This window comes from Rhinichthys klamathensis, unplaced genomic scaffold (genome assembly GCF_029890125.1).
Source record: "Rhinichthys klamathensis goyatoka isolate OS25496 unplaced genomic scaffold, OSU_Roscu_1.1 h1tg000323l_1, whole genome shotgun sequence".
Lineage (NCBI taxonomy): Eukaryota > Metazoa > Chordata > Actinopteri > Cypriniformes > Leuciscidae > Rhinichthys > Rhinichthys klamathensis.
Genome location: NW_026606839.1, coordinates 1,660,607 through 1,686,661, shown reverse-complemented (window position 1 = coordinate 1,686,661; position 26,055 = coordinate 1,660,607). Strand labels below are relative to the sequence as shown.

General features: G+C 36.7%; 1 protein-coding gene across 1 annotated transcript in view; it reads left to right on the top strand.

The window, feature by feature from the left end:
- Nucleotides 1-26,055, top strand: part of ankrd12 (ankyrin repeat domain 12) — a 69,619-nt gene that overhangs the window by 35,243 nt on the left and 8,321 nt on the right. The window contains exons 2-8 of the mRNA XM_056271630.1: nt 16,937-17,050; nt 18,342-18,492; nt 19,821-19,892; nt 22,615-22,761; nt 23,525-23,728; nt 24,636-24,778; nt 24,986-25,133. Of these exons, the coding sequence (XP_056127605.1) occupies nt 16,991-17,050; nt 18,342-18,492; nt 19,821-19,892; nt 22,615-22,761; nt 23,525-23,728; nt 24,636-24,778; nt 24,986-25,133 (925 nt within the window). The 5' untranslated portion in view covers nt 16,937-16,990. The remainder of the gene's footprint in view (nt 1-16,936; nt 17,051-18,341; nt 18,493-19,820; nt 19,893-22,614; nt 22,762-23,524; nt 23,729-24,635; nt 24,779-24,985; nt 25,134-26,055) is intronic.

Here is a 26,055-nt window from a genome sequence, read left to right as displayed (position 1 = left end):
ATGCTTATTAAAGACAAAAGCGACTATGTTTAGAGTATACTCACGAAGACCGCAATATAATCCGCGAAAAATAACTTATGTTACTGGCCAGCTGTTCTTGAGGCGGATTTTCTATGAATGTGCGCATAGAAAATAATCTCTCAGAGAGCGCGCGAGCACTGATTAGTTTAAAATCGCTTGAATGTTTAAACTGGTAAGACTTAAAAAGACTTCAGTCACGATGCACTGCTGGCCCGATTGTGCAAGTGGATATTCCGTCATGTCCCGACCTTACAGTCTATGGTCCCGACTCCTAAACGCGAGTGTGTATTATCGCCGCAGCGCTTGATGCCTGCCTTGCACAACACATTATGAGAGAAGAGATAGAAGACGCGCGGCACCGCTGAACACTCACGCTGTTTGTGAAATTGCGTCTGGCAGATAGCTGTTAAAAGAATGATTTGATTTTATTATCTGTGTGGATTACGATTGCGGGAATTTCCCGCATTATAAATGGGAGACCTGCGGGAATGATTAGAAATATGCGCAATACCCGCGCCGAAATTCGAGCCCTGTGTATTGGTTTATGTCAAGGTGTCATAACAAAGACATCTTAAACAATGTCATATTTGCATTCAAAATGTCATAATTGAGCGAAAGACACTTAATGACAGTTGTCATAAACATGCATAAACCCTACTTCATATTCATGACATATGTCATGTCATGGTTATGAAGGTGTCATGTCAGTCTTATGTACACCCCTTCAAGTAAAGTGTTACCCAATATTCTTGTGGTCTTTAATTTTGAAGTTTTGTAGAATAAACGAAAAGGAAAAATAAGGAAATATTTTTATGGCACAGAAATATTTTGACTGTGGTATATTGAATACTGATTTTGGCCGTGAGTCACCGCTCAGGTTGTGCTGCGGATGTTGTTGTGTTGATCTGGGATTACGAACCACAGTTGTGTGGAGCTCTTGTTGTTGTAGTTTTTTTTATCTTTTTTTGTTTAATTTGATGTATGATTTCAGCAGAAGGTTGGGGGAAGGGGAGCAGATTTTCTGGGCGAATGACAGCAGGCCATTTAGACAATGTTGTTATAGCAGTCAGGCCTGAGACGTGAGCTGTGAGCAGCCTATATTGTTTTTATGAAAGCTTGCAAGGGGTGTATGAGTGTGTTTGCAAATCTTGGTTTCCCTGAAGATGCTCTGAAAAATCTGAATCTCATTTTTCATTTCGTGTATAATCTGTGTAATATTCTGTGTGTGATTTATGCACTTAAAATAACATGAGATGGAGAGGACGGTAGTCTCTGTAGCCCCTTTCACACAGAGCAGTGTTTCCCCTAGGATTTTTTTTCAGAGGGGGGATACACCAGGGGATACACGACACACGTCAGCAGCGGCACTGAACACGGATCCACAACAGAACCGGAAGACAATACAATGCTGAATAAAGTCCTAGTTTTTGTTATTTTTGGACCAAAATGTATTTTCAATGCTTCAACACATTCTAACTAACCCACTGATGTCACATGGACTACTTTGCTGATGTCTTCGGTGAACTAACTCTTTAACAGCATCCATGATCAGTAGCCAAACAAACTGTAAACATAGGGCGCTCACATGACGTTAAGCATTTTCTGGCGCATAATGTTACGTTTGAGAACCTAAAACCCCGTTTCTCCCAGTTGACACGGCAACACATAACCGGCGTTATCAAAAAATCTCCAGAGTTTTTAGAAATAATCATTTTCTGTGATAAAAACGGGGTTTTCGTGTAAATGAGAGACCAAACCGCAGGGAAATATCTGCGTCTTCCCTTCGTGTAAACAGGGCTTTAGTGTGTGGTAATGCGTGTGTTGGTAAATGCTTTCCTGTAATTGGAAGAATGGCGTTGTCATGTGACCTCCAGTAGTAGCCAATCACAGCTCGACTTCACATTTAAAACGGCACTAGAGATCTAATGCTGCCTTTACGTGCTATCAGAAATTTCCTACCACTTTTGAAGTCGTGATTATGAGCTCATCTCATTTAAGTGCTTTGTTGTCGGAAAGAACAGGAATCATGGAGGACAGGACACCAGGTTTATTCTTTCCTATTTATTGGGAAAATCTGTCCGTCGGCTTGGTGTGTCCCGGCCTTTATATTACAATTATGTTTAGCGTAACATCGCCACCATCCTTTAAGCCCTGCCCAACCCGGGAACTTGGGTATTAAAATTATCAGTGGTAATTACAACTTGAGAGGGCTTTCATGTCCACATTTTAACTAGGAAACTCATATTTATGATAATTCTGATGATCCCAAACCACTGCAGACAATTAGTTATATATTTTTTTTATAATTATATATATTATATTTGACTTGATTATTAAAAAAAAAAAATTCCTCAGTCTATTTAAAAACGTACAAAACATACAAACAAATGATTTTGTCAGTTTAGATTAAACTATACTTTAAACTACTTTTTATATTAGTTAATGCATTAGTTGTCTTGAACTTATATTTTTTATTAGTTAATGTTGTTTATAAACCTACTTTTGTTCATTGTAATTCATATTTGTTCTCCAAGCTTTAATAAATGTTAATTTATATAACTTGTATTATTAGATGTACAAAAATCTACTTAATACTTTGTTCAGCATTTATTAATCTGGGTTAAGTATTGTCTATGCCTTAACTAATTTGAATTAACCTTATCGAAAAGTGTTACCACATTACATATCAATTAGCTAAACCTTTAAGATCTGGATCTGGAATTTGTCCAACTAATTTAGCATTTTACTAGTGAAGCAGATTTCTAACAATAATAAAATGTAGGAATTACTTGGATCAATGTGAACTGAATGTGAATTTGTTAAAACACTTCCTAAAATGTTAACTAAAATGTCTTTTAGTTAACAATTAACATTAGTCAATGGCATGCACAGTCTATTGACAACCATGGAAAGTTGTTTAAGAGGTTAAGCAAGTTATTTCGTTTTCTTTTTAATATTACACATTATTTGTATATCTATAAATAATCAGATTATGCATTATATATTCTAATGTAAAATAAAATTTTAACAGCAACCTGAATGTGTGAATATGTATATTATACATGAGTGTTTCAGATTTTCATGTATTTGTAATTCTGAATTTGAAACTGAGAACACGTCATTCAAATTTAAAAAAATGTCACAATATAAAAATTCCCATCGCAAGTATGACTGGGTCAGCGTCTCATTTAGACCCACACACTCTTAGATTAGTGCTTAATCACTACTACTCCACTTCAAAATACACATTTTATAGCGTCCACATGTGCGCTGTGAGCGCATGCTGTGTGTAGAAACTCTATTCTTAGCATGTCTGCCCTCCTCTGCAGTCACTAGTTCAGGTTACTGTGTTCCACGCGGCCCTGTTCACATGCCGTCCAACGTGTGTGTGTGTGTGTGTGTGTGTGTGTGTGTGTGTAGGTGGGTTTACTTAAATTTAGCTAACTTCTGAAAACAAATTTGTCCCCAAAGTATATCTAACAAACCTCCTTTTTGGTGAAGAGCTCATTTACTGATCATAAATATATATTAGGGCTGCACGATTTGGGGAAAATGTCATATTGCGATTAATGAGGTCAATATTGCGATTGCGATATGCGATTGCGATATAATAAACAAATGGTTTCGTGAGTCAACTTGCTTGGTTCTAAAGTAAAATGCACACACAGATTAGTGATCATTCTGTGTATTAATGTGTATTTCTCAACTCAAACTAGCAACAACAACTAAATGATTGATAACACCTATAATGATCAATAAACCATTGATGTCTGGATAAAAATGACGACACCCCCCCACATTTTAAACGTTAATTTTAGCCATCCAACATTACAGTGATTCCATCAATACAATTGAAAGCTATCAACTTTTTAAATATTTATTAGGCTTAAAAAATAATAATAACAGCTTTTAAATTAAATGAACTTCAAACAATCCACACATAAACCCATAATAAATGCCATATTTACCTGTGCCCTTCCTGTCTTAACAGGTAGGATTGAGGATTTATATACAGAAATTGAATAAAGTTATCAAACAGTCTGCGCTGCATGAATTATAAATTATATATATAGACTACTCCTTATTAAACCCACAAAACTTCTTTAGTCAAGAGCAGTGAGTAATTTTCTGTTCCCTTTGTTCTTTGATTAACTTTACCGACTGAACGCTTTATTCGCTGCTGGCCCTTTAAGAGCAGCCGTTGCCGTCTCACACGCGCCTCATTCTCTCACAAGCACAACTCTTTTTGTCCATCATAAGACTGCTCTTATGTTATGAAGATAATCGTCAAAACGACATTTTGGCATAATTGTGTGTGTTATTGTTCGTTCAAGCTCGAAAGAGAACTGCACGCGGTCTGTGCATGCGCATTATACTGGCGCGCGTTTTTCTGAGACACATTCAGGAGATTCACAGGCAGCGCGCTCTCTTTTGACTTCTTGTCGTGCAAAATGGTTTTAAGGCATTTGCACGAATAAGAGCGGGATCATGTAACACTAGTCAAAGGATGACAAAAAAGAAGAGATGCTGTGTTCAAATAAAATCGCGGCATTTTGCGTTATATAATCGCATAGGTTTGACATCGCGATTGCGATTCGATTAATCGTGCAGCACTAATATATATATATATATATTAACGCGCAAAAAGAGTTGAATATATATATATATATATATATATATTAGTTCTGGGCAACGATTAATCGCATCCAAAATAAAAGTTTGTGTTTACATAATACATGTGTGTGTACTGGGTATAATTATTTTGTATAGATAAATACACACACATGCATGTATATATTTTAAAAAAAAATTTATTTATATATAATATAAATTATGTATAAATATACATACAATATATACATGCACATATTTCTTAAATATATACATGCATGTGTGTGTATTTATATATACAAAATATTTTATTTTTTATTTAAATTATACGCAGTACACACACATGTATTATGTAAACACACACTTTTATTTTGGATGTGATTAATCGTTGCCCAGAACTAATATATATATATATATATATATATATATATATTTTAATTTTTTTAAACAAATGTTCTTATAAGAGTGCATGGGTTCGGGTTATAGCATTGATTCCCAAACTGGGGTACGTGAGGTGACCGAGGGGGTACACGGTGTAAAAACAGGAAAACTTAAAGAGCTGTAAGTTCACATTTATGACATTCAATCAAATTACCTCATTTTTTGTGGTTAAAACTGACTGCATCCACATATGATAGGTTACCTAGAGTATGCTGACTTAGCCAATCATGCTACATTAGTGGACTTTAGCACTTACTAGCATGAAGGACAAATGTAGACACGCACTGTGCATCAAGATGGATTTAAGACGCAAACTCTCTTCGATGCAGGAACACCACACTGTAAAAATAAAAGTTGCTGGCTTAAATTAAGTACAATCAACTTGGATTTTTAAGTCATTTCAACTTAAATTACATTAAACTGACTTTAAAAAATAGGTTGAATCTTGTGTAACTTACAGTATAAAAAAAAGTTGAAATTGCTTAACTTATTTTGATGACTTAAAGCAATGTAAATTCATATGTTGTCATAACTTATTGATCAAATATTTTTTTACAGTGTGTGTGTGAGTTCTTGTTTTTAATACGAGCAAGAATGCACATTCTCCCAAATATTATCTCTTTTGCAAATGTGACATTGATTTTATACAACAGTTAAACAAACACAAAGCTCATATTTAGTGACGTAGCCTACATTTCAAACCAAGTATTGTCAATATCGCTTTATTTGTTTTGTTAGTGAACGTGAGTAGGTAATGTAGGGAATCCACCCAGTCATACAAACTGAATTTACAGTATAACGTGTAATTTCATGAAATTGTCAGATTTGGATAAATATAACGCGTAATTTGGGAAAAAATCAAATTAATGCACCGATCATGATTCTTCACGGCTAATTCCGATACCGATCACGATCCAAACAACGACATTTAGAGTTTTCTGTCAAACTTTCTTCCAGTTTTCTCTTCAGAAAAAGTAAAAAAAAAAAAAAGTATATGATTATAATTAAACAGTCCTTCCAGAAAAACGCAGAGTTTTTTTTGTGATTGTTGCGGTCAAAAATCCTTGATTATGCGGCCCGTTTCTTTAAAAATGTGATGGAAAATGCGGGATATTTATGCAATTTTATGCGATGAAATTGCGGGAACTTTCAAAAACTGCGGTTTGATGAAAAAGAGAGGAAAAAAAGTGATTCCCCCAACACCCTGTTCTCACTAGGCTCCTACCTTAATGTAAAGAGTCATTTCTTATTACTTCCTATTATAAGCAAGCAAAACTACATCACAGAAAGTGCTGGAATATTTCAGTTCTCATCTTGTTTTATTTCAGACCTTAATAAACACATCAACCTTACAAAACATTGATGAGTCAAACGAGTTCTGTAGCTTTACAAAAGGAATATGCTACAACTTCTGTACAAATGAATAAATAAAAAAATAAAGTGTGCTCCTGTTTTACAGCTTTTCGATGATGTTCACGTCGCGTAATTACGTCACTTCATAACGTTCCCATGGCGACAGCGGGAAACGGCGGCTCTCGTGTGAAGCAAACGCAACATTTTTCAACTTTCTGCTAAGACTTTTTTGCAACGAAAATGCGAGGATTATGAAATCATGCAAGCCCCGCATATTTTCCATGGAAATCGGCAATTTATGCGCCGAAAAATTAGGCTGATTATGCACTAAATCATGCGATCGCATTTTTCTGGAGGGACTGATTAAATAAAATGACTCCTCCTATGAAGAAAAGCACTCTTTTGCTGCACCCACTGCAGATAGTCAGATGTACAATGATTGTGTCTTTCTAGTTACATAAAGCTTTACTGTGTCTGCTGGATCCATTACTCGATGTGTTTCCTGATTTTCATTTGTAGCAGCTGTCCGTGACTCATGCACGGGACGTCTAACAGTGTGTGTCTTCGCAATAACATTCGAGCCGTGCCATTTCAAAGGCCTCTCGCTTTTTTACTCTCGGTACGTTTATGCCTAGACCTGTCCTGCAGTGTGCCTAACGCCAACTCAGACTGATGACATGGCATCACACTTTTGTTGCATCTCTTTTCACACAAAACACTTTCCTTCTCTCCAAATGCATCACCAAGCACATCTTTAGCACTCGGCTGAACTCTATTGCAACACTTCTTCTGTGAATTACCAAGCATATCGAGCAATAACGCTCTCTGTTGAAAGCTTCACCTTGCTGAAGCTATATGTTTGTGTGTCCATTTGTTTCCCTTCCGGTAACATCTGAATTAATCCACAGCATTTTGGGAAGGTCGTTTCTGGGTCTGCCCTTCTAGAAGTGAATATGTTAGTGCTAACAGCAGTAATCATGTTGTATATTACAGTATTTATAGACGGACAAAAGCCAGCCCCTTCGTAAGTAAACACAGGGCCGCATTACAGAGATTTGCGTGTGCTATGATTGCTTTCACTGTGGTCTGTATTCTGTGTAAACCGTGTGCTTACTGTATCAGACAATAGCTTTAAAATCTATTATGTTCTTTCACGGTAAATGGAAAATTCTGTCTAACACCAGCATTTCATTTGTCGAGTAATTGTGCAAACTGTGACTTTATACATTATAAAAACACTGCAGTGGTAGTACTAATGGTACAGGGATCATACACCATGCTACTTTGAAATATACCATGGTACTGAATGTATATTTGAAAGAACATACCTTGATATTTACACTGTAAATATGAAAGAATATGATCAAATTACAAAAAAAAAAAGCACTTTTTTTTTTTTGCACTGATTTTATGGAAAATCTGCAGTATTGTGTTGAATGGATTGTGAATTTATAAAACTAAAGCTTTCTGTGGATTTTTTTTAATGCTCAGATTTTTTTGTGGGCCTGCACATGTCAGAAATAATTAAATTAAATTACATTGCTAGTCTTTATGTATATGAATTTTTCAAATTTAGGGTTTTATTTAGTATTTTGTCATTTTTAGCATGTAGTTTTGTTTCTGAACGGGTTGCGGTTCATGTTGCATTGCTCTAACCTGACTCCGCCAGATGGATTTGCTCCGCATATCCATCTGGAAACCTTCCGTTGAAGTAGTTTTGGTAAGGGGCGAAAATACTGGTTAGCTGATTGGCCTATGTTGGTGATAGACGGGCCAAATCAACCAATCAGATCAACGAAGCATATGACGTACTAACGTATCTTTTCCTCTGAGAAAAGCCTCCAGAGCAGTGTTTTGCTCTTCTTTCAGTGAAGAAATACTCTGTAATTCCGATAAAACTTGCTCGATAGCCACGCTGATGCTAGTTTCATCCGCTGATGCTGACATGTTCTTTAGACTGAACTGACGCGCTTCTCGTTGCGTCACACCTCAACCCGCCTCAAAGCCAACGCTGATTGGACGTTCGTTTGGTGAACTGCTCCCAAATTTTCTTTAACGGAAAGTATCCAGACTGATCTGCGAGTGAAACCTTGAAAGCTCGCGAGATCAGGATGGTCTCACGAGGCTAGCATTGCTCTGCGTCGTCTTTAAAATGTCATGTACAGCAGGAGCTCTGATAAAATATAGCCTTTGTTATCAATAAAATTCATTATCAGTGACTCGGCTACCTGTCTGTATGATTTTATTATACACTTCCGATGGTCAGGAATCCTCAATGTAAACAAATTAATCATTTAAAAGATATTTCCAGTTCACATGCATGCATTGCAAGTTTCTCAGCATTGCTGCAAAGGTCTCCATAGCATATATTACCTTCTTTTACATTCACTTTTATCTTTCAGAGCAATAATTTGAGCTGAATCCTGGTGAGCCAGTTAGTTTAAATTAGTTAAACTTCCTTCAGTTTTGTAGGTATGCCGGAATAATAGCACATCCAATTTAAAGACACGGGCATCTGAAGGAATCTCTATTGCCCTCTTGAGTACTGAGGCCTGTTAATGAATTTGCTAAATAAAATCACTCTTTAATGAATTTTTGTGGTGTTAATATTTTCATTATGCGTTTTATAAAAGCAATTAATCAAGTAAGGTGCTGCTGTAATGTACCTATGGGGTCACGTTAAAATGAAGCCGTTTTTAACATGTGATGCTTATATTAGAAATGCACTACTGCGTTTCAAGTTTTTTTTTATTTTTTATATTGTCTTGTGATGCATTGCAGAGGTTGAATAGCACTGCAGAGCATGCTGAGGAAAGCACCACCTTTATTATTAAAAAATGGTCCAGGGGTATGAATTTTTTCCCTTTTTGTTGAAATAGCAGATGTGAACATAAATGGTTTTGGGATTTTGGACTCTTACGGATAATATGTACCGTGTGTGTGTGTGTGTGTGTGTGTGTGTACGGCATCATACAGGGACTCGCAGAAATTTCAGTCCATTTCAAAGATTCTTTAGTTGTTATGACAATTCTGTCATTTTACTTGCACTTTTCTTTCTTCATTCTGTTAACATGCTAAAAAATTTGTCAGCTGGAATTAATTCAATCTGATTCTGAAATTTCTGTCAATCTGATTCACTTATGTTTACATACTGTATGCATGACATGCATTGCAAAAATAAGTGCATATGTAGTGCCCATGCAACATGACCTTCATGTCATATCTAAAATGAAAGATGAAATATTTCAGAAGAGCATTTTTAGCAAATATTTAGTATATTTTCCATGTCCTACAATGGCCATTTTGTAAGACATAAATAAACATGTGCACATTCATAAGATGATGTGAAAATATCACAGCACTATGCATGTGCTCAAATTTTTTAATATATATATATATATATATATATATATATATATATATATATAAACCTGATTAATGAAATGGTAGCACAAGTGTTTACATGCTTAATTTGATTGTTTCAGGTCTACACGACCCCTTCCAATCAGAAGTTTAGTCCGGGTCGAATCAAATCAGTTGAGGCGGTTACATGAAGGCTTTTCAGTTCGATTTAGCCATCAATCCAATTGCTAATGGATTATTTGGTTGCATGTAAACGTAGCTACTGATTGGTCCCCATTGCATAGACAAAAGAGACCTTTTTCTAAATATTTTCTTCCACAGGAGAAAGGAAGTTGTTTGGAATGGCGATTGCATGATTCATTTTTTATTTAAGTTTTGTATCTTATCGCAAACTTATTTTTGTACTTTGTTGCATTTCCGATATGTGTCAGACTGCAATTAATTCAACGCAAGAACATGTGCTTGTAGTGGACATTAGCGTGAACTAGTAATAAACTCTAACAAATTAGATCGCCCTCAAGACTAAAATCAAAAAGTACTGGATATGCATGAAGCATAAGTGATGTCTTTTTATTTATTCAAAATGGTGAAATATGAAGAAAGGTAGTTTTCCATCCTTGCCTTTGTAAAATGTTGTAAGCATTTCAAACGATAAATGCCATCCTCTAAACTTGTCAGCAAACATGCAGTTCCCCAAAGCAGCAGTTATCAAATTAATTATCTTAAATGGTTGACTTATTGTACCATGACTACATGTAATCATGATGCATATCCGTTAGCTGTGCTGCTCAAATGATAAAAACAATATATCGACCGTCCTCTTTCGCATTCATGTTTGCACCGGCGAACTTGTTTCTGGCCTTCATGTTCATGGCCTCCGAGGAAGTGGCACGCATTGCCTCTGCTCTGATTTGTCTTTGTGTCTCGAGTCCTGGCAGGTTTTGTGACTGTTCAGAGAATATTTGGCCGTTGGTAAACAGTTTACCCTGAAGATTTGATTGCAGTTTCCTGTTGTTTGTTTAGCGCCGCGCTGCTGGATTACGTTCGGTCTTCAACTGCAGCGTTTTCTGCCTGTCCTTTTGCCGTACTGTAAACATATTTGCACAGATATCAGCGGACAGGACTGATTTACGCTATTTGAACATAAAAAGCAACATGGAAATATGAAGTAATGCAAAAATACAGAGCAAGACGTGTCCAAAATGAGAGTACAGGGCTTGATGCTTATGTGTTCCCCAAGGAGCACACGGGGCGCAATGAAAATATATCAAATAATGTGTTTTCCTTTAACAAAGGGATACAAGGAGACATTTAGACATTAGTTAGAATACAAGAGATACGTTTTTGAAATATTTTAGGCATTTAAATTGTGCCGATACTAAAAAAAAGGTACATTTCGAATATTACGTGTTAAAAAATGTTCTTACTCTTTCCTTCCTGTAACGGCTACGGCTCAGATAAGAGATAAAAGAGTTTACGTTGAATTAAATGCCAGAGACAGTTTGTGTAACCTAAATACCAATAATAACTAAGGAATAAATCATGCAGTTCACTGGCATAAATATGCAGAAGTGCCACATTTTTACTTGGAAACGTGCAGTGCTCATTTATTTAATTAAATCATTGCATTTTGAAGTTTGATAATCACGTTTAGACTGTACCACAATTCCTGTTTTTCTGTCTCCAAATTTAAAACGTTTGTTATATTATGTAAGACTTCCGGCCTTAAATTTTAATAAAACTACTTTTTTAAGGATACTTTTTGTACTCGTACACATGCACCTAAATAAACTTTACACTCGTACAGATCTATTTTAATTCCAAAAGCGAGTGAAATGCATGCTCTTATTATGATCCCTGACTTACCACATTAATATGGAATGAAACTGATGTCCAATATTGGAATAATCCACTTATAAAATTTGTTCTTCTTTCCTTTTCCCACTTTTCCAAAGCTGTTTATTTGTCCGTGCCGGGGTCAAGAGGACACACGCAGCCGTAATGCTGCCCTGTGCCGTTGTAGACGTGGTGATGCCACACTGGGTGGTTTGTTGGTCGGGCTGGTGGGAGAATAAATCAGAGCCGTCAGTCGTTCCACTGCCGGTGTCCCAGTAGAGACGGCAGTCCGAGGTCACACGCTGGAGGGTTTCGAGCGCTCTGTTTGTGTTTCCATTCCCCGGCTCTGGCCCCTGCCTTTCTGTGTGCCTGTTTTTGCCTTCGTCTCGTGTCTTGGTGGCAGGAATAAACCTAGTCATTTGCCTCCCCAAAGTTCACTGAAATAGTTGCACTGGTACAATCCTCCATGCGTGTACTTCCAGAATAACCTTGATTGTTACTTTGTGATGTAAACGCGGTGTGTTTTGTAATCGTGACTGCGGAGTTTGTTTCTGGTGCAGAAAGCTTGACGTCTCTTCGTGATGCTAGGCCTGTGGATGCGAGCGTTTTCATGATTACAGAACTTCAGAGGGAATAAAACCCATGAAATATTAATGTTGACGACTACCTAGAGTGCAAACTAAACAATGAACGCTGTTTCCTGGTGTTGAATTTTTCATTTTTGGGTGAAATCTCAAAACGGATGTTGTTCGACATGGAAGGGGCAGACGACTTTAGGATAGGTTTGCTTTTGGAAAATACACAAGAAGTAAAACTGTCTAATGCAACCTTCAGTGCACGTTATTTCAATCGCAGGATAATAACGTGTGCTGCCTTTTTAAACAACTTTGTTGTTAATAATGGTAAATTGTTTACTGGTTAATGTGTTTGAGGGTCATAAATGTTGATTTTGAGTGCTACTTTTATTATTGCATGCACGGATGTTGTTCGACATGGAAGGGGCAGACGACTTTAGTATAGGTTTGCTTTTGGAAAATACTAGTGATGTATGTCTCTCGAGACCACTTTTACGTGGTCTCGGTCTTGTCACGGCCTTGACGGTCTTTGGTCTCGGACCTCTCGGTCTTGTCTAGGTCTCGCTGTCTCAGACCGACATATTGTAGTATTGTAATGCTAAATCCCCCGACCACTATCCACGATGATATCCGCAACAGATTGAAGCGCACGTCCGAGTGAAGACTGTGCGGTGCGCGACCCGTATCCGCGCCACTGATCGCAGCGGCAACGAGCACTTTGATCACTTGATTTAAAAAACACATATCATGTACCGTTTTTGATGTATTAATATTTAGTATCAGTTACATGATGGGTTTTAACTTCATTCAGGAGATTTTGGGTAACTGCACAACTGACAGATGACTTTGAGCGCACCGCCAACGGGGTGTGTGTGTGTGTGTGTGTGTGTGTAACCATAGCGACAAAACGAACAACTTTCGGATCCTGCACTTAAGCTTATAATTTCGTTTTTAAAAATAGAATTATGTATTTAAAAGTTGCAGAATGGATTAATTTGGAGACTTCGAAATCGGCAGAGATAGGCAGGCAATGCAAAACAAAATCTTACAAGTTATTGCTTAGCTTCAACAACACTAGTCTGTTTTTTTCCCCTCCGGTCTCGGTCTTGGTCTCGACTTGGTCTGTCTTGGTAGTGTCTTGGTCTCGATACCCTCTGGTCTTGGTAGTGTCTTGGTCTGTCTTGGTCTTGGTCTATCTTGGGGTGTATTCACACCAGGAAAGTCCGATAGTTCACTTGCTTTGATCCGGACCAAATAATTATTTATTTATTTTTTTGGTACGGTTCGCTTTCACACTGCTCTTTTTGCAAGTGAACCAAAATTTGTCAACAAAACCACACGTGTGCTAAGGTCGTCCATTCATTGGACAAGGATTCTCAAGTAGGGAAATCAGGAAGTGCAAAAAAGGCTCAGCATGGAGATATTTCGTACTGCAATATTTGTTATTTTACTAATTTTGTGTTATTCTGTACAAACGCAATATGAAGAAACTGCGCAGAAGACGGATAAGGTATAAAGTTTTGATTCATAGAGAGGGGCTATGTTCACACATTCAAATAATAAAAGACCCTTAGTCTTGGTCTCGTCTTGGTCTTGTCTTGGTCTCGGTTTAGGCGGTCTTGACTACAAGTCTAGAAAATACACAAGAAGTAAAACTGTCTAATGCAACCTTCAGTGCACGTTATTTCAATCGCAGGATAATAACGTGTGCTGCCTTTTTAAACAACTTTGTTGTTAATGATGGTAAATTGTTTACTGGTTAATATGTGTTTGAGGGTCATAAATGTTCATTTTGAGTGCTACTTTTATTATTGCATGCACAGTGTGAAGCCCTTTTACATCAATTTGCTATAATTAATTAAGGCTCATTTTTAAAGGTGATCCTTGAATTAATGTTATTAGGCCTTTATACTTATAATTTAATATAGAAAATTCAGCTAAATGGTTCAGATTCAGATCTATAGACTACTCAAACGATAAAGGTCTAAATTATCGGCACTAATGCATGAATAATGTGCCATGCGTGCGTGATGATGGGTCTGCGTGAGTGAGACATCTGGGTTATGCAAGGTAAAACGGTGAAGGAGAATCCACAAATATAGGCTATTAAATTGTAATGTTTACTAATTAAAAAGTTAATATTGGCTATATCTAGATCATATAAAAAGCACTCGTCCTTTCAGTCCTGCAACTCATTGGCTTATTTCTAAAAGGGTTTGGTTTGAGCATGATTTAAACTTGTTTTAAAAAGCTTCTAACTTGTTCGCTGCGAGTGAACTTCAGAGACGGGTGGATTATTGGGTTTAAGAGGCTGTGTGGCACGGTTGTACGCGCAGGAAATCTTGTGGTGTAGTTGTAACACATTTGTCCCACACTGATGATGCACACGGACAGTGCAGCTCTTTTCTCCTCACCGCCTCTTTTCTTCTCAGAGAGAGTGACTCAGCTGGTTTTTACTCGGTCCCACTGGGTGTCGGGTGTCGTGGAAATGTTCTTTCCCAGGAGCCTCTGCTCTGTGTCATCTGTTCGCATCACGAGTCTATCGGGGAAGGTATTGTTTAGGTCTGTGGGTCTCTGCTGATTTGCTTTTCATCCAGAAGAGACCCGGCCGCCAGTATCAAATGCTCTCTAATTGCTGACTTTCTCGTTTGTTGCTTTGAGAAATTGCAGAACAAATGTAAAGACGAAGCACTGAAGGCCTTGTGTGAAGCTGCTGGTTTGATATGTAAACGCCTCCTTGTTCTTTGGGCTCTTTAGATTGTGATTATGCAAAAACATACAGACACATGGTTTACTGTAGACATAAAGCAACAGTAGAGATGCATACGTTTCGGTCAACTCCAATATGACTTTAATACAGCTGTGTGTAAAATGTATTGTTATTTTGGGAAATTATGCTATTATTAAGATGTTTTAGTAAAAATATAGGCATTTAAATGTTTTATTACTAAACTCTTTAATGTAAGTTAGTGCACATAAATGTTATTTATATACCATGTACCTCAAAGAACCAGCACTGCTAGTAATTTTGATTATTAAATAGTATTTATTTATTTATTTAATAGTATTAGTGTCCACACCAGCGAACAATAAAGTTCTGGTGCTTATTTCGAGAATAACTACATATATAAATAACTATATCGTGAAATATATCGTTACCGTGAAATAAAATTAGTCATACCGTGAAATAGAATTTTGGTCATACCGCCCACCCCTACTCACAGCTGATGTAGCCAGCGCATTTATTTATTAATTTCGAACAGTGAACATTCAGTTTCACCAGAACTCTATCACTTTTTAATGGACACCCTGCAGCCAATCAGAATCGAGTATTCACCCAGACCAACCATGGTATAAGCATATGTTAATCATCCGGTACCATGATATAAATCAGAGTGCTGTGGTATCACCATCTGATGGTACCGCCACAGTATTAGTTGTAATCTCTGTCAGTCGTTTTTTTGATGCAGTTATTTTGTAACGCTGTTGTGATACACATGAGCTGTAATCAGTCCAGGATTGAAGCAGACATGAACATAAGTCCTGTTCCCACCGAATGACCTCTGAAACTGGAAAATAAAGCTCACATGCTCCAAACACACACCCGTCTCATTAGACTGCGTTTTGCCTTTTACTGAATATTATTTTTGTTCAAGCAGCCAGGATGTTTGTTTATTGGTCACGTTTAAGAACCAATCAGAACCCTTAGAATGTGTTTCTGGAAGGTTTCTTGTATTTCCTGTAGCCTTTTGTGCTTTCAGTGCACTTTGAAATTGACATGTCAAACAGGGTCGAGAACTGCCAAACTATTCCTGACTTGTCTTTACAATTTCAGATGTGAGATTTCGGAGATGATTGATTGTTGCCGTCTCACAGTTGTTTTCCATACCCAGAGGTTTACGCTGACAGATTGTTTTAAATGTATTTTTGGACCCGCAGCTTTTGAAAAGGAGTCTCTCTCTAGTTCTCTAGTTCGCTGCTGTCAGAGTTGAGTTTTGGGTTTTTTCTTCCAGTTCCTGAGATTTATGCTTCGGTGTGTCTTGTGGGATAATTTGATTCTTGTTCCATTAGCAGTTTTGCATTGTAATAATACTCAAAACATTCACAAATTATCATATTCACGACTAAAACTATATTCTGTAATAATCATAATGCTGATGATTATAATTCGACCTGCACATGCTCAGTATCTTCTTGTATACAAATTGAATTAGAATTGTTGGCTGACTTTTATTTTAGACGACAATTAAATTTATTTTATTTCTTTCAAATTGTCTGTATATTTACAAAATACAATTAAGTTGGTCATTGAAAACACTGACACAAGAGAATTAACAAATCACATAATCTTGATTTTATTGCATTTTACAAAATGTCCCAAAATTTCTGGAAATTGGGTTATATTTTATTTTATTATTTTATAACATCTATGGCTCCATATTCACACTAAAGCTCCAATCTGGAATTGCACATGTATCAAATATAGTTGATTATTTTCTAATTGGATACTTTTGAACCTTAGCACAGAACAAAGTTAATTATTGGCAAAGTCTTAATATAATTTGCTTCCAGTATCCGATGCTGGTTATTAAACAACCGTAACATTGGATGATATTTTATGTGTACCATTGTCATACGTTCATATTTGTATTCATATTTAGTCGAATGTTTCATCACTGAAATGCAGTTGTATCAGTTTTTCAAGCTCTAATGTGCATCATATGTTTGTGTTTCAGGCCCATGATGAAACCTGTGAGCCGTAGCTGCCACAGCTAGTCATAAGATGCACCATGGCCAAACCAGGATCGGACCGAGATGGAGCCATGGTGGAGAAGACAGCGGGGAAGAAGGTGAGTCGGATCATCCCGGGATATTCTATCCAGTACCTTTTTACCTCTGTTAAAAGATTTAAGCTATTTATAAACAAAAAAAGTTGTTATATTATATAATAACATTATAATTTTTATTATCGCAACAACAACATTTTATAATAATTAATATTATTATTAGTACTATTATTATATTTAAAATTAAAATATATATTTATTTGTATTTTTTTTCAACCATCTAACTTTATAATTTTGTTGTTCTAAATAAAAACTAGTATGATTTTCATCTTAAAATAATTTTAGATTTTTTTTATCCTATGTGTATTTATCATATGATGAGGACATGACAATTAGTAATTTCATTAGGGTCGGCACTCAGTGGCTCTTTTATTTTTTTTTTATATTTTTATATATTTTTCATTTAATCAATAGGACCAGCTCAAAAGATCTTAATATACAAACAGTTTATTATATTAAGATCATGGCTTTGTGCATACTACGTTACACAGAACATGTTTTTGACTGATATTATGTTCTTCTATTGAATCTCAAGGCGTGTGTTTCTGTCTTTCTCTCAGAGTAAAGAGAAAATCTCTCCGTTTACCAAATGTTTAGTTTTTTTTATTGTTGAATATTTCATTTAATCAATAGGACCTGCTCAAAAGACCTTAATCTTATTTTTTTGTGCGTTTACGCTGTTACACAAACAGTTTATTATATTATGATCATGGCTTTGTGCATACTACGTTACACAGAACATGTTTTTGTTTATTTATATTTTTTACCTTTTTTTTAAGCAATTTTTTACTTTTTTGTACACCTCAAGGACGGGGGGGGGGGGGAAGTAAAGAAAAACAAAAGTAAATAAAAGAATAGAACAAAATAAATAACCATAACACAACCATTAACAACAGCTGTTACATGAGGTCTTACAAGGAGTCAGCAACTATGTGATACAAGTAGAAATTGTGATGCAGTTCTACAAGTCTACTCACAGAACATGTTTTGGACCGATAGTATGTTCTTCCATTAAATATCAAGGCGTGTGTTTCTGTCTTTCTCAGAGTAAAGAGAAAATCTCTCTGTTTACCAAATGTTTAGTTTTTTTAATAGTTGAATATTTAATTTAATCAATAGGACCAGCTCAAAAGATCTTAATCTTATTATTTTTAGTGTGTTTACGCTGTTATACAAACAGTTTATTATATTAAGATCATGGCTTTGTGCATACTACGTTACACAGAACATGTTTTGGACTGATAGTATGTTCTTCCATTAAATATCAAGGCGTGTGTTTCTGTCTTTCTCTCAGAGTAAAGAGAAAATCTCTCCGTTTGCCAAAACTCCGAAGCTGGATCGGAGTGAAATCCTGGGGAAAGAGGGAAAGTCTAAGTCTTCCATGAAACGGAAGCTGTCCTTCACCGTCAGTCCGCCCCGGAACGAGGAGCGGGACTCCGACACGGGTCAGTTTTGCATTAGCTGTGAAAGTTCTAGTAGCTTGTATCTGTGCCTCACTGCTGCCCCCTTCTTGTCACTTTTAGGACTTGTTTTTATTGGACATGCTGTACTAGAGGATTTTGGGGGTTTTTTTTGAGAGTGTTATGTAACAGTCAAGCCAGCCTCATCGAATGTATGGACGATAGATTGGGTCTTGTTCAAAAACACAATAGATTTCCCCTCAAATAAAACAAAAATCAGAACATGGGACATACAAGGGAATGCTAAAAATATATTGTCATTACTTTACATGGAGCCTAAACCTCTTGTTTTAGTCCCAGTTCTGTGGTTAGTTGCATCATGTGAAGACAAAAGGGGGTTTTCGCACCAGAGGAACCTTTTCATAGTTCCTAGAACTATTGGCGGAAGATTTTCCTTGTTCGCACCGCAGGAACTAGGAAACATTTTAGTTCTTGAACTAAATTGGCTCCTACTTCTGAGTCGGGTCTAAACCAGCACTATAGGAACTACCCGTGACGTAAGCGTACGATTGGCCGAACGCACAAAACGCAGACACCCGCCATTTTCAAAAAGGAATACACATTTATAATATATATATATATATATATATATATATATATATATAAAGTTAATTATTTTCTACCTATTTTTTTTGTTGTTGAATTAACAAAAATAACTATATTGTGATTATTACCATGATTAAAAAATGTCTTTTACACAAGAAAAACATTTTGGTCATACCGCCTACGCTTATTTTAGTACTATTTATATACTATAATAGTATTTATTAATATTTTGAACAATCATTTATTTTTATATTTTTTTAATTTTAGTTTGTTTTATTCATTTTTTTATGTGCTTTAGTAATTTTAGAAACTTATTAAGCTTAAAAATGGGAAATGTTGCCTTTGCATCTAATTGAAATAAAATAGAATAAAACAACTATCAGATGGAAAAATGTTAACTTATTGTATTTCAGTTACCAAAAAATGTGTTTTATTAGTTTTTAGTTATCAATAACAACACTAGTATAAACAAAACCAATATTAAAGATTTTAAGAAGTACGCTTATTGTGAATTTGTGAGCTTATGCTGAGACTTTTATGTCCTGCTTTTTGGATGGGAATGGATTTAGGTTTGTGATGTCATCTGTGGCTCTTAATATTCATCCCGGAGTCATTGAATCCTGTGCTGTGATTTGTTATTTGAGTGAGGGGCGGAGCCTGTGGGTGTAATCAGTGCTCTGCTCTCCCGTCCCTCCTTCCCATCCACCTCTCGAACCCTGAACCTCCCCCTCCTTCCCCACTCCCGCCTCTCTGCTTCTGCACTGTAGATGACTCTGACCCCGGGCAGTCGAGCGATGTGTGGGGAGAGAGATTACTTCCTCCCTGCAGGATATACGCAGGTAACAGCCTCTGTTAAAGTCGCACAGTAGAGCTGCACGATTCTGGAAAAATTGACAATCATGAATTTTTTTTTGTTGTTGTTTCAAACAGAGATCACGATTCCCCTACGACTCTGAACAGAAAGCTTAGTAACATGTAAATTACTAGAGGTTCTGAAAAAATATGAACTGCTTCAGTGTATTTAATTTACCGGTAATTAAATGTTCAACTAATTAGAATGAATATTTAAAAAAAAGGTTTTAATGAATGATTTAATGACTGTTAAATGGCGTTTTTTAACAAATCTCTTGAATGAATGATTCAATGACAAATACATTTAACAGTCACTTGCCGCCACCTACTGGTGTAACAATGTTATCGATACAATCGTTATTTAAAGCGCCATGTTACTTTTAAAAGGGGATTTGCTCTATATAGATCGCTACCGTAGACATCGGTTTACTATCCCAGTACTTCTGTGGTGATTTGAATATTTGTAACGCAGAAATGACCGATACTGTGTGGTTGAAAAGACTGTTTGTGAAGCGGTTTCATTAATGATAACTGCTCTCTCTCTGTACGTTCACACCGCCGCCGATTTGAGCTTCCAAGGCGGCCGGAAGTCATTCATTTTCAATGGAAGCTGGCTTCTCTCAGCTGCAAGGAGCGTCAAATCAATCAGCGCCGCGTTTTGAGCGTCAATCAGAAAGTTGAAAGAAGCTCAACTTTATGGTAATGAGCTATGACGCGGTGCAGCGGCAAAACGCCAGCAGCCAATCGGAATATAGACGTCCTTCGCGCTGGCTGATTCTGGAGAAACATACGATGTAAACTTTTGTTCCTACCAAAACATTAGTTCCGAAAAAATGAAGGAGACGCTAATAATCACCGTTGCTGGGTTTCCTACAGGTTTCCTATCATTATGACATGACGTTGTTTGCTTATAGGGACCGCATGAGCGCAACTTTTATTTGAAATATTTACGAACGCTCGTTTTAAGCGGGAATGCAATTCATTTGCTCTCGGTGACACCGATTTGACCAATTGCACTAATGCAAATAATAATAATAATAGCTAATTATTCTTTCTTTTTTTCTCAATCAAATGTGACCAAACGGTTATAAAAATGCTGTCATTGTATAGAGAGCCTAAGCCCCTCCCCTTCCGGTCGACCACCACGGGATCTTATTTCGGAAAAATATTGTATGGTAGTCAATGGCGAGAGACAACAAATATTTTGATCTCGTTTGAATTGTGCCCTGAATTACACATATGATGCTTGTCAATTTAAAAGATACATTTTAAAGTCAAGAAAGTCGCAGTTTGATGTGAAACTGTTGAGGTATAAGACTGTGAAAATACGTAATTACAAAGACTACAAACCCCAAAGGCACACATTTTCTCTCAATGAGTGAAGCTAACTTTACTGAAGCTAACTTTACTGAAGCTAACTTTACTGAAGCTAACTTTACTGAAGCTAACTTTACTGAAGCTAACGTCTGTCAGTGTTTCTATAGTCTTCCATTATAATCGTAACGTTACGCCGTCACGCCTGAGTGTTTTGTACCAGACTGCACACACACACGAGCAGTGGATCTCGCTCGTTGTTTCGCTTCCCGGGAGATGTAGTTCACTGAGCGATTTTCACATAAAACTAAATGTTACTCTTCTGTTTCATGACAAACTGCGACTTTCTTGACTTTCAGAATTATCTTTTAAATTGACAAACATCATATGTGTAATTCAGGGCACAGTTCAGAGAAAATAAAACGATAAGTTGTCTCTCGCCATTGACTACCATACATATTTTTTCCAAAATAAGGTCCCATGAGCCGGAAGCGGAGGGGAGGGGCTTAGGCTCTCTAGTGCTTGTTTTTTCTGTTTATTACATTTCATGTTGTGACACTTCTCTTCTCCCTGCAACGTCAGAGCGTCCAAAGCGTCAACAAGCTTCCCCGTACTTTTTGACAAGCGTCCTTGACAGGGCGGCCAGAGCTTTTTTGCCAGTCAAGTCGGCGGCGGTGTGAACGTAACTTACAGTCCGAGTCAGTGGCAGCGCGAACACAGATATGAATGTTCCGGTGTGATTTTGTCAAAGTTTTAATAGACAGGTTGTCATTTAGGAATGAGAACGCGTGGGTGTTTCAATCGAAATCGTTTCATTAATCGTGCAGCTCTACACCACAGCAAACTCTTGCTGTGTTGCTCCAACGGTTGCAATCAGTCTGAAGTGCATCACGGTTCGGCACCGCCTTTATTTGTTTCTCTCCTCCTGACCCTCCGTCCGACGGCTGGCTGAAACCAATCTAGTTTCCGTAACCATTTCCGCATGACCTTTTCTGTATGCTAGCCTTTGTGCATCACTCTCAGGGAGACAGTCTACTTTTGGTTGCATCATTTTATGTGCAGAGTCGTCTCTCGCGCATTCGCTTTTTATATTTGTGTCATTTATAAAAAGCGATTCGGTTCAAGGAAGCACACACACTGACTCTTCCTCGGTTTAACAGCTGCATCTGTTCTAATGGCATGCCTTTCAATAGCGCACAGAGACTCATGGGAACAGTGTTAGATGGGTAATGCATGTGTCTGTCAGGCTGGAAAGTTTCCATTACAATTCCTCCAGCTGTTTGTTTAAAGGGCATAAATTGCATCAGACGTTGACATTTTCAGGAACTGAGATGCATGAATGCAAGAGGAAAGCTGTGCTCATGCTCTGTTCATCCTTTTTCTTGATTGCTGCAGACAAAGATGTTCCAGATAAGAAGAAAGTTAAGAAGGAGCCAGGGACTAAGAAGTCGACCCCTGTGAATATTTTGTTCGGCTACCCTTTATCAGAGCGAAAGCAAATGGCACTTGTCATGCAGATGACGGCGAGAGACAACAGTCCAGGTAGGACATGATTTTTTTTCTTCACCTTTTGTACTGTTTTTTTTTTTTTTTTTTTTGCTAAACATCGGGTGGTTTTTACACTGAGGTAAAAGTTGTCACTGATATTTTCTTTAGTAGACCATCCTTATCTCCTCCTCAGTTTTATTTGTTCATGTCAAAAGCCAGTATTTAAAAATTACACGGATATTTATATGGAGTGTATAAATGTTTTCAGTATTTATATCTCACTAGTGTTAATTTAGTCTTGTTTATATACTTTTACAGTATGTATTAATATTTTAAATTAGCTTTTAGACTGTGATATGTGTGTTTATTGTTTACTATATGCGTTATTTGTTTTGTCATGGTAACTTGTTTCTATGTGATGCATTTTGAGAAACTTTAAATAAAATATAAAATAAGTTGTTTATTATTTTTGTAGTTATTTTAGTAGTTTTGCCATTTTGATTTGTTTCTAATATTTCTATTTAGATATATGGTTTTCAATTTTAGTTTTAGTGATTTAAGCACTTCAACTTATTTATTTCAGTTGCTAGTTTTTCATCAAATATTTATATTTTAGTTTATTTCAGCTTTATTTCAATTATTGGAAATGTGTTTTTTTAATAATTTTAGTTATTATTTCAGCCACCAGTTTATTTATGATCAGTGAGTTATGATGTAGTCATTTGTTATCAGAGCGCTCGCTTTCTTTTGTAGTCTAGTCAGGTCAGATTGACAATTCAGATAAACCAAATGTCTTTGGCGTTCTCTGTAATCTCAGATACCACACCGAGCCACCCCTCTCAGTCTCCGGCGGTGCAGAAGAAGATCGCTAGCAGCTCGTCCACACGGCAGAAGGACAAAGTGAACAAACGAAATGAGAGAGGGGAGACTCCCCTGCATATGGCCGCCATCCGAGGGGACGTCAAGCAGGTGAAGGAACTCATCGGCCTTGGAGCAGATGTGAGCGTCAAAGATTTTGCAGGTGAGACTGTGTGTTTTATGCACATATACAGGATTACATCACCTGATAACAAGCTGTCTGTTGTTTATTTTCATGTTTTATGGAATTAAATAATCGTCTTATGTAATTTGATTACTTTGTAACAGTTCACAAATTCTATGGTTTCTACTGTAGAACCATAAATCAATATTTTAAATGTGAAATCTACATAAATATCAGCATAAATATCTCCTAATAAAAATGTGTCTTGGTAAGATGATATTTAAATGCTTAGATTTGATGCTTAATTACTTATTTATGATAAGTTCTATACTTTCAAAACATATAATGCAACCACTATTTACTTTTACTTTTTTTTTTTTTTTTTTTGGCTGAAAAATTATGTTAGATCTACCTGAAAAACCTGAAAAGCACTGATTATTTCATTTGTCTTTTGTTCTAGTGTATTTATTTGTGCTATTGCTTGGTTATCTGGTAATATTCTTAGCACTGAGCCCTGCATGTCTTCATGTGCCCCAGACTGTGGTGTACTAGTAACAGCCAAACAATAAAAAATATAATAAATGGGGCAATTCCAAGAGGGTCATCCCACCAATAGTGCACAATCTTTTTTATGTTTGTTTTTCTAAATTAAATTTTTTTTTTTCTACAATTGGAATACCTAATTTTGATAAGGATTTGCACTAGATTTTACACATTGCACATTTTTAGCATGGGATAGGTTTAAACCCCTTTTAGCCAGAGGCTATTTTTCAGCTGTAGTCCTGGGACTTCAGCAAAGTTTTAATCATGTTGATATCATTTAGAGACCGTAGAAATTTGCCTATCAAATATGATACTGTTGGCTTTATAGGATTAAGCAGTTATCCAAATTTCCTTCAAGTTGTAGATTCTCATGAGCTCAAACCAGTTTGATTTTTTTCTTCAGGTTGGACGCCTCTCCATGAAGCTTGTAACCTTGGTTACTATGATGTGGCGAAGGTTCTGATTGGTGCAGGAGCGGAAGTGAACACGCAAGGATTGGATGATGACACTCCGCTTCATGACGCCTCCAGCAGCGGACACAAAGATGTGCGTTTTTACTTTAAATTATGCCATTTACAGCTAGTGATCAACCTAGGGATTTTAAAAGCTGATACTTGCAGCACACTTTTGTTAAACATTGATGACGATACACTCAGAATGGACTAATATCTGTTGCAAGCATTTGTGAATCTTTCTGATTATCTGATTCACCTGTGTATATTGTCTCTGTCATGTTTTGCCAAACTTTCATAGATTGTGAAGCTGCTCTTGCGTCACGGAGGCAATGCCTTCCAGGCCAACAAGAGAGGGGAGAGACCCGTTGATGTTGCTGACTCTCAGGAGCTTGAGCAATTACTCAAGGGAGAGATCCCGCTTTCAGAAGCAGAAGAGAGCTCTTCAGGTACAGAGACGTTGGCAGGAGATTTGCCAGTGCTGTTGCTATTGGTATTTCTTTTGAACTTTTCTTTTTTCCGGGTTTAATACAAGGGCTGTCAAAATTTTTGGTTGATTCTTACGTAGAGTCCAAGTCAAGTCATATCCATTTTCTAAATAGTTTTAAATGTTCTCTAAGTTAGTTTTATTAACCCATTTGGAGGAACATTTGAAGAGTTTGGTTCCAAAACGCAAAAAATCCATTTAGATTAATTTGAGTAAAAATGTGTTTTCTTTACCAAGAAAGTGGAAAGATGAAAACCACTATTTTCTGTTTCAAACTTTCACATAGCATTTGTAGGTCATAATAAAAAAAAAAAAAAAAAAAATCCAGGTTTTGATTTTCAAAGATTTATTATAAAAACGGATTATTTTCCCCCCAAAAATGCAATAAATCCATTTTTAAAAAAAATCAAAATGCAATTAATCCATTGAATCAATATAAAAGTTTTTTTTTCATATTGAAACTGTTGAAAATACACAACAACGTAAGTTTATTAGTATAATATTTTTATTAAGAACTGTAAAGAAGATTGAAACATTTTTCCTCCTCCCGAGTGCCTCATCTTCTTAATCTCCTCACGTAAATGATTCGATTTCGATGCCTTACGTTTCTTACCCACCGCAGAAACAACCACAGGTTCATCAATGCCGTCAAAATTAATTTTTTTGTTTGTTTGTTGATCGAAAAGTACAAAATAGATAAGAAAAACTAGGAAGCTGGGTGTATTTAAGGCGCTGCCGTTACTGTTTACATTGCGTGGAATGGTGCGTTGTGATTGGTTGAGAGCGGATAGATCGCATTCTGCAGAGAAGGGAGGCTGGCGTTTGTCGCGGTTTGGAAAGAAAGGGAGAAAACATGACAGAATAACACGGCGGATATCGCATTT